General features: G+C 44.3%; 1 protein-coding gene across 1 annotated transcript; it reads right to left on the bottom strand.

Annotated features, from left to right (window-relative positions):
- Positions 1 to 8,036: 8,036 nt before the first annotated feature.
- LOC134204387 (uncharacterized) lies at positions 8,037 to 9,837 on the bottom strand. Its single transcript, XM_062679203.1, has 4 exons — positions 9,768 to 9,837; positions 9,378 to 9,709; positions 8,954 to 9,310; positions 8,037 to 8,890 (listed from the first exon to the last, which is right to left on the bottom strand). Exons 1-4 carry the CDS (start codon positions 9,835 to 9,837, stop codon positions 8,165 to 8,167), a joined length of 1,485 nt encoding a protein of 494 aa, XP_062535187.1. The 3' UTR covers positions 8,037 to 8,164.
- Between the last annotated feature and the right edge of the window lie 573 nt (positions 9,838 to 10,410).

Genomic DNA, 10,410 nt, shown 5'->3' with positions numbered 1-10,410 from the left:
TTGGTAAATTCAAGCTCTATCTGGAATAAGGGCGAATGTCGCAAGAGAGGATTCTCTTCGTCGACTTCCCCTCTTTGAAATAAAAGTGACAAGCAGCTGATTTCTCTATGGTTTATCACCTCAGAACGATAGAAAACAATGCGAACTTGCATTCTGAGGTGATAAACTGCAAAGAAATCCTCTGCTTGTCACTTTTATTCAAATGAGGGGAAGTCGACGAAGAGAATTCTCTCTTGAGACATTCGCCCTTTTACCAGATAGAGCTTGAATTATAATAAAGGTTGTGTTGAAATTTATTGCTGCAACAGGTTTTGCGGTCACGCTGAAGTGTTGGATGTTATAAACGGAGCATAATTGAACATTTTTTCCTACATTTTGGCACGTAGGGAAACTTTTATTTCTCAACAATATTTGATCTGGTGAAGACAGTTGACTCGATAATGGTTTTCAGAGTTATTCGTTTAATTAATTTCGGTGGTGAACGATTATCTGATAGAGCTTGTTTTATGTCGAAGCGTCTTTTAGCCAATTATCGTAAGCATTAACAATATGACCGTACAATTTATAGTTACTACACCGTGATTGACAACAACTTGCGAAATTGAACAAAGAACCATTTGAATAGCGCTTCGGATTAGACATCCATTCTTAATGTACACGTTTTGGAAACTCACGTATTTTCTGTTAACAACGAAACTGGTTTGTTAAACTATTGAATAGGGACAAACGTTGATTAATATTTGGCGAAATAAGAGCCTTTTTAAAACAGCCCTGATTTTTCTTTAAAAAAAGGTTTTCTCCCAAATCTTCATATAATCATCATTAGTAGATGATGTTCCACAAAGTTTTCATAAATGTAATTTAAGCCAAAAAGGTATTTACCTGTCATAAGACGAGTTTATACAATCCCATTGAATTCCACCACTTAATTGTATCTTGACAGATACGTATTTCGACCTCAAAAGTAAGGCCGTCTTCAGTGTCTCATACTTGACTCGACTTCAGTCGACTTCAGTCGAGTCAAGTACGAGACACTGAAGACGGCCTTACTTTTGAGGTCGAAATACGTATCTGTCAAGATACAATTAAGTGGTGGAATTCAATGGGATTGTATAAACTCGTCTTATGACAGGAGTGTCTTCAGTGTCTCATACTTGACTCGACTTAAGTCGAGTCAAGTACGAGACACTGAAGACGGCCTTACTTTTGAGGTCGAAATACGTATCTGTCAAGATACAATTAAGTGGTGGAATTCAATGGGATTGTATAAACTCGTCTTATGACAGGTGAAAACATTCCACTAAAAAGCTCAAAATAATTTTCTTATCAAAAAGGTATTTTTTTACAAGGGAGAATGCATTTACACACTAACCCAGTACACGTGCATTGTAGTTGCCAAACTACCACACGGAAGTGCCGGACTCGACCGTACCGGTAATACCGACTAAACTCCCTTGGGCTCCGCCATCGTTTCCCCCAGGAACTACCTCCCAGTACTACTTCTGGGGGAAGCCAAAAAGGTATGCATTGGATCATTTGACCAACGGTATATGGAAATTTGATTACATTCTTAGAAAGTTGCAGCTTTGGGCAATTAACCAACAACTGATGCTCATATCAAATTACTATTTCATGTGCCACCAAATTTCTATGAAGCTTTTTGTTATCGCTACTCAATATAATTCTGCCACAGATATCTTCTTCTTCTTATTGGGATTACATCAGATATCTGAATTGATATAAATATTGTTGGGCATTAGGAGAGAACAGAACTTACCCCTTTTGAAAACTGTTTGAATACTTTGAAGTGAAATGAATTCGAAATCCTTTAGGAATCTCACTATGGATAATCATAAGAGTTTAAAAATATCACCAGAATCTCATGTATCTTCAATACATCAAGGAAATTCAAAATCCTTGGAGCTCATGAGTCACAAGTGCCAATGATTTAGGATGGATTTTCTTTGATTTCTTGAAGATACAGATTTCTATGTAAATTTCTCCGAAGTTCTTGTCAAAGTTTTAGATTACCATGATTATGCATAGTGAGATTTGGAGAAATAATTATGATTTTTTCATACAAGTGTGGTACACCTTACTCATGAGCAGAGATGCATTCTGAACATAACATGAGCCAAAAGTGTGCCTTACTGTTCTTAGTTTGAGCTCTGAACACAGTTCAGCGTGCACTGGGGTGGTACGCAAGCAAAAACGATAATGGTATCAAAGGTTCCCTAGAATCGAAACTATGCAAAAACATACGAGCATGATTGATTTCTATCCGATAGATGCCCACATGTTCCATTACTAGACGAAAAATGTGGGCAGAATGCATCTCTGCTCATGAGCCTTCCATTTAATACTTTAATAATCCTTTCTGGATCTCTAAATTTTCTCAAAATACCCAAACACCCTTTCAAAATTATAAAAGGAAAAAAATCTTTTTAATAATGATAGAAAAATCTACAAAGCATTCGAATTTAGCAAAAGTATTACACAGATAGAAAAATCCACTGAAATTTACGCCAAAAATCATGCACATAAGTGGAACGCCATTTTTCGCGTAATTCCACATGGGATGTAGCCTAAATGTATACAATATTTGACGTGATTCATCAATATTGCATACAAGTTTCAAGCAATCTTGTTAGGAAGATTCCAGCGTAGAATAGCGTAATTTTCCGCATGTCAAGTTTTATGCGCTGTTTATTTTTCATATTTTTTTTTTCTGTGTAGGACAAAATCTAATTTAGATGGCCAAAAAACTCAGATTAATCCACCTAGCGGCGATGATGCCTTTCTTGTGTATCATGGCATGTTTTAATTCATTTATTTAGTCTACATCTAAACAGATAACACTGAGTCAACAATTTGACGCCACAATACACGGTTCGAGGCCGCATCTCTCCATCCTCGAATACGCCCCACGCTCGCCAAGTCGTTTTGCACCTGGTCTGCCCATCCCGCTCGCTGCGCTCCACGCCGTCTCGTACCTGCCGGATCGGTAGCGAACACCATCTTTGCAGGGTTGCTGTCCGGGATTCTTGCAACATGTCCTGCCCATCGTACCCTTTCGGCTTTAGCTACCTTCTGGATACTGGGTTGGGTTGGGCGAGCTCATCATTCATTCTTCGCCGCCACACACCGTCTTCTTGCACACCGCCAAAGATGGTCCTCAGCACCCGTCTCTCGAATACTCTGAGTGCTTGCAAGTCCTCCTCGAGCATTGTCCATGGCTCATGTCCGTAGAGGACAGCCGGTCTTATTAGCGTCTTGTACATGATACATTTGGTGTGGTGGCGAATCTTTTTTGACCGCAGTTTCTTCTGGAGCCCGTAGTAGCCCCGACTTCCACAGATGATGCGCCTTCGTATTTCACGACTAACATTGTTATCAGCCGTTAGCAAGTATCCGAGGTAGACGAATTCCTCGACCACCTCGAAGGTATCCCCGTCTATCGTAACACTGCTTCCCAGGCGGGCCCTGTCGCGCTCGGTTCCGCCCACAAGCATGTACTTTGTCTTTGACGCATTCACCTCCAGTCCATCTTTTGTTGCTTCACGTTTCAGGCGGCTGTACAGTTCTGCCACCTTTGCAAATATTCGACCGACAATGTCCATGTCATCCGCGAAACAAATAAATTGGCTGGATCTGTTGAAAATCGTACCCCGGCTGTTACACCCGGCTCTCCGCATGACACCTTCTAGCGCTGTGTTGAACAACAGGCACGAAAGTCCATCACCTTGTCTTAGTCCCCGGCGCGATTCGACCGAACTGGAGTGTTCGCCCGAAAGTTTTGCACACCATCCACCGTTGTTTTGATCAGTCTGGTAAGCTTCCCAGGGAAGCTGTTCTCGTCCATAATTTTCCATAGCTCTACGCGGTCTATACTGCCGTATGCCGCCTTGAAATCAACGAATGGATGGTGCGTTGGGACCTGGTATTCACGGCATTTTTTGAAGGATTTGCCGTACAGTAAAGATCTGGTCCGTTTTCGAGCGGCCGTCAACGAAGCCGGAAGATGATCTGGGATATCACTTTGTAGGCGGCATTAAGGATGGTGATCGCTCGAAAGTTCTCACACTCCAGTTTGTCGCCTTTCTTGTAGATGGGGCATATAACCCCTTCCTTCCACTCCTCCGGTAGCTGTTCGGTTTCCCAGATTCTGACTATCAGTTTGTGCAGGCAAGTGGCCAGCTTTTCCGGGCCCATCTTGATGAGCTCAGCTCCGATACCATCCTTACCAGCTGCTTTATTGGTCTTTAGCTGTTGGATGGCATCCTCAAATTGCCTCAAGGTGGAGGCTGGTTGGCTTCCATCGTCCGCTGAACTGACGTAGTCATCTCCTCCGCAGCCTTGACTTTCACTGCCTGTACTCTCAGCGTCATTCAAATGTTTCTCGTAGTGCTGCTTCTACTTTTCGATCACCACACGTTCGTCCGTCAAGATGCTCCCATCCTTATCCCGGCACATTTCGGCTCGCGGCACGAAGCCTTTGCGGGATGCGTTGAGCATCTGATAGAACTTGCATGTTTTTTGTGACCCTAGCAGCACAATTCACGTTGATTTGGTTGAAATAACTCATATATGACCAAATTTAGTCATATATGAGTATAATAGACTGATTTACAACATGTGTGTTGCTCGGGGAACGGCACAGCTGTTTCATCTCCTCGCACTCCGTTTCTTCCAGGCGGCGTTTCTTCTCCTGAAAAAGGCGGGTCTGCTGTCTCCGCTTCCGTCTATAAAGATCCACGTTCTGTCGGGTACCTTGCTGCAGCGCAACCGCCCGCACTGCGTCCTTCTCCTCCAGAATCTGTCTGCACTCCTCATCGAACCAATCATTCCGTCGACTTCGTCTTATATACCCGACGTTGTTCTCCGCTGCATCGTTAATGGCTGCTTTGACTGTATTCCAGCAGTCCTCAAAAGGGGCCCCATCGAGCTCACCCTCTTCTGGCAACGCTGCCTTGAGATGCTGCGCGTATGCAGTGGCGACATCAGGTTGCTTCAGTAGCTCTAGGTCGTACCGCGGCGGTCGTCGGTACAGAACATTGTTGATGACGGATAGTTTTGGGCGCAGTTTAATCATCACCAAATAGTGGTCAGAGTCGATGTAAGCGCCACGATATGTCCTGACGTCGATAATGTCGTAGAAGTGCCGTCCATCAATCAGAACGTGGTCGATTTGTGAGTCTGCCTGCAGTGGTGATCTCCAGGTTTACTGATACGGAAGGCTGTGTTGGAAGTAGGTGCTGCGAATGGCCATATTCTTGGAGGCGGCGAAATCAATTAGTTTTCGTTCGTCAGCCGGTGAGCGCTGAACTTCCCAATAGTCGGTCTAAGCTCCTCCTCTTGGCCAACCTGAGCGTTCAAATCTCCTATGATGATTTTGACGTCGTGGTTCGGGCAGCTGTCGTACTCACGTTCCAGCTGCGCGTAGAATGCGTCCTTATCATCATCAGTGCTTCCGGAGTGTGGGCTATGGACGTTGATTATGCTGATGATTCTCAAACTTCATTGATCGACCACCACCCGATCACGCGCCTTTTCATATCGCCCATCACTATGAAAGCTGTTCCCAGCCCGTGTGTGTTGCCGCAGCTCTGGTAGATGGTATGCTTACCTCTAAACGTTCGCACCATTGATCCCTTCCAACAAACCTCCTGCAGCGCTACGATGCCGAATCCACGGTCCTTGAGCGCATCGGCGAGTATGCGTGTGCTCCCGATGAAGTTGAGAGATTTGCAGTTCCACGAACCGAGTTTCCAATCGCTAGTCCCTTTTCGTCGCAGTGGTCTTCGCCGATGGTTCCGGTCCGTACTCTCTTGTTGATTGTTGATTGTTCGTTGCGTGAGATTTTTTTTGGCTGGCTTGCAGGGCCTGACACCAAACCCCCTAAATTTCCGGAGGACCGTTCCTCCTTATTCCCAGTGGACCATGGTGCACAGTTTCACTTAGAGTCCCTCGCGGGCACTCGGACGATGATCAGCCGCCCCTAACATGGAGAACAGACGCTGTTGTGAGCCGAACCTGACATGAAGAACAGACGCTCAGTAAGATTGGCACCTCCGGAGAGGAGCAAACCCCCCCTTCCCGGTCAGCATACGACTATAGTTCCCAACGCGGTTGGTTACCCGATCTTCCCTAAGGTTGCTCGTATCCCGGCCAGCACCACGGGGAGGTAGGGATAGGAGTTGCTGGGTAAGAGGCTAAGGACCGCGAGATGGAGTCTACTTTATTCCTTCAGGTACGCTAAGTACCTACCAATGGTACGCTTTACCCTGCATTTTCCATGCCGTATCATGGAATGTATTGAGAAAATAAAATCACATGGCGGCATCACCGAAGAGCACCTGAATCGCGATGTGGCAAACAACGGTGGCGGAATGGACAACAGTGGCGCGCAGGACATGCGACTTCCGGCTCCGAATCTCCAGGAAATCCAGGATGAGATCAGCCGGCTGAAAAAAAACAAAGCCCCTGGAGTTGACCAACTACCATGAGAGCTGTTTAGATACGGTGGTGAGGCACTGGCTAGAGCGCTGTACTGGGTGATTGCCAAGGTTTGGGAGGATGAGGTTCTGCCGCAGGAGTGAATGGAAGGTGTCGTGTGTCCCATCTACAAAAAGGGTGATAAGCTGGATTGTAGCAACTACCGCGCAATCACATTGCTGAACGCCACCTACAAGATACTCTCCCAAATTTTATGCCACCGACTAACACCAATTGCAAGAGAGTTCGTAGGGCAGTACCAGGCGGGATTTATGGGTGAACGCTCTACCACAGACCAGGTGTTCGCCGTACGTCAGGTATTGCAGAAATGCCGCGAATACAACGTGCCCACACATCATCTATTTAAAGACTTTAAAGCCGCAAATGATACAATCGATCGGGACCACCTATGGCAGCTAATGCACGAAAACGGATTTCCGGATAAACTGATAAGGTGATGTGATGTGCGTGGTGATGTGCGTGATTCGAGTTTCAGGGGCATTCCCGAGTCCCTTCGAAACGCGCAGAGGGTTACGGCAAGGTAACGAGATGGTCTTTCGTGTCTGCTATTCAACATCGCTTTGGAGGGAGTAATACGAAGGGCAGGGATTGGCACAAGTGGTACGATTTTCACGAAATCCGTCCAGTTATTTGGTTTCGCCGACTTTTTTCGTAACTTTGAGAGGATGGACGAAGCCTACATCAGACTGAAAAGCGATGTTAAACGGATTGGATTAGTCATCAACTCGTCGAAGACGAAGTACATGATAGGAAGAGGCTCAGGAGAGGTCAATGTAAGCCACCCACCACGAGTTGCTATCGGTGGTGACGAAATCGAGGTGATTGAAGAATTCGTGTACTTGGGCTCACTGGTGACTGCCGATAACGATACCAGCAGAGAAATTCGGAGGCGCATCATGGCAGGAAATCGTACGTACTTTAGACTCCGCAAAACGCTTCGATCGAAAAGAGTTCGCCGCCGTACCAAACTGACTATCTACAAAACGCTTATTAGACCGGTAGTTCTCTACGGACACGAGACCTGGACGATGCTCGTGGAGGACCAACGCGCACTGGGAGTTTTCGAAAGGAAAGTGCTGCGTACCATCTATGGTGGGGTGCAGATGGCGGACGGTACGTGAAGGAAGCGAATGAACCACGATCTGCATCAGCTGTTGGGAGAACCATCCATCGTTTACACCGCGAATATCGGAAGACTGCGGTGGGCCGGGCACGTAGCCAGAATGTCGGACAGTAGTCCGCTGAAAATGGTTCTCGACAACGATCCGACGGGAACTAGAAAGCGAGGTGTACAGCGGACAAGGTGGATCGATCAGGTGGAGGACGAAATGCAGCCATGGACCGACCCGAATGGAGAAGACTTTTATGTAATGCACAGGCCACTCCGGCTTTAGTCTGGTAATATAATAAAAAATTGTAATTTTCTGCACCGTTCATGATATACACAATTTTCTGTTATCTTTTTTTCTCATGTTTATTTTTAGGTAGATGAGTTGTCTAATACAAAATAAACTGTTTTTGCTCTCCTAATTCGAAAAAATAACTCTTTTTGCGAGTACAAGCACCATCCAGGATAAAATTTATAAAATAACTTTTTTATAACAAACATCAAGAAGTAACATTTTCGAGACTGTTCGTGAGAATTCAATTAAATACCAAGCAAACTCTCGACTGGTTTCGGCTTAGCTGGATGCTTTGGAATATCAATCTGCCCTTCATGGATCTCTTCTTCTTCATTCGTGGCGATAATAGGAATCTTCTGCTCCTCGGCTATTTTTCCTGCTTCCTTTCGGAACGTCTCAAGGCTGGAACTATTATCTTTATTGATATCGGCGGGGGTGTCATGTTTTTCAAAAATAGGATCCCTTACATCTGTATTATTTTTCATATTATGGGGACCATCATTATCTCCCTTTGACACAAATGCAATGACCACGTCAATTACTTTGTATAATGCACGTAACAGAAAACTCGAAATTGTTTCTAACAGATTGGTTGATTTCTGCAGATGTTCAATGGCCAATTCCAAACGATCAATCTCTTCATCGAGATTATCATGGCCAATAGATTTTCTATTATTATGTTTGGTTCTTCTTGTGTTGGAATCATCATCCTCGCTCGTCAATTGTGATGAGAACACTTCGTGAACTGAGCTCAACAATGGATAATTTCCATCTCCACAAATTCCCGCTCCATCATCGTAATTCAAAAGAATTGAAACTCCTTTCAATCTATGTTTAGTGCACTGAAGCGCACGTTCTTTAGCCGTCTCCAAGTTGTCATAAAAAAGCTTTGATCTACCATCAAACAATATGCACTGACGATCGCTTCGCCAACTGCAGAACCTTGCACCTTGATCACGCAGCTCACAAACCTTAAAATTCAAATCGGGTCAATAATTTAAAACTGAATAGTTATTACTTTAGCTCGAAACTACCTGTCCATATGGTATCAAACCTATTGATACACACTTTTTGAAACATTTTTCATATTTGGCCAATGGGTCTTTAGCAATCCCGGCAGTTTTCAAACCTAAAACAATTTTTTTCGGAGGGATTCCGTTTGCCAGCAACTGTTCGATCGATGTATCTGCATATTTTCGCACAACGAATTCTTCACCCTGATCTACATTACCAATTAACTCATCCTTGTAAGATGTTACGAAATCAACGTTCTGAATGATTGCATTGTTCAACGGTCCCGATGATAAGAGTGGTGCATCCATTGATAACGAAATGATTATTTTTGAACTCAATCGTTGTCTGAGCTTAGCCAATATCTGACCAAAGACTATCTAATTTTCGAAAAAGAAAAAAAAAGAATAATATTGTTTTCACCATGTCGCATCCATATGAACTTACCTGATCCGATAATTCCAATACAAATACATTGAAATCCAGATCGATTCCGTCGTATAAACCATCCTTCACGCATTGCTCAATTTCGTGGCAAAATTGCTCGCTGTCTTCCTCAATTCTCAGCTCAAAGGATTTACACTGAGTGGGATCGAGCATGATCTTCGCTGTGGGCACCATCTGCTTCAGGAAGGTAAGTTTTTCTCCGGCACACGACCGCACCGCTTGGCCGCGATCGCAAACATCATCGCACACTACGACGTAATCGCATTTTTCCAAATAAGATCTTAGCGATTCGTCTAGATCGGTACGTAGCCTCCAGTAGCAGACGATTGATGCTGGAACAAGATAACAATTTGATATCCCGTGAAATCAAAGCAATCAAAGATACGCAACCTCTTGAAAGATGGCCACATGCTATTCCAATTAATTGCAGACAAACCAGAAACTTCAACCACGTGCACATTGCATAGAATAAATGAAACGTCACTTGCCAATGATTGAATCTGCATTGTGCTCTCAGTATTTATGGTGAACCAATGAGACGAGCCTTATCATTCCACATGTCGAATGGAGCAGAAAGACAGGTACCGAGATAGGTCACATGATCTCTAATTATTTATTAGTTTGGGGATGATTCCCAGTCGGCTTATTATTCCGATAAACTGCCGCTAACCGCAAGTCGAGTACATCTGTATATGGAGGCCCAGTAAAGCACAGAGGCACAAGATGCTGAGAAAGGTCTTATAGTTGAAGTGTTACAATTTTTCGTGCACCAACGGCGCAACCAGAGTAGCTGTGATTGCGTGACGCATCAGTGGAATTTGAAAGTTTCTTGTAGCTCTGCTTTATTGTCCTTTAGAAACCGAAATAACCGAAATAATTCATCATGGGTGACAATTCCAAAAATACGGTTCCAACTTTTGGACCCTAAATAACGAACCTATCAACTCAAAGGGTGCAACGATCGGCATTACTTCCTGTATGTAGCCTCAAGGTCAAGAGCAATTATTTGATCATCGGTACCGCCCTTGGTACC

Source organism: Armigeres subalbatus, unplaced genomic scaffold (genome assembly GCF_024139115.2).
Source record: "Armigeres subalbatus isolate Guangzhou_Male unplaced genomic scaffold, GZ_Asu_2 Contig561, whole genome shotgun sequence".
Lineage (NCBI taxonomy): Eukaryota > Metazoa > Arthropoda > Insecta > Diptera > Culicidae > Armigeres > Armigeres subalbatus.
Note: the sequence above shows the minus strand (reverse complement) of the source record. Positions and strands in the feature narration are given on the sequence as shown.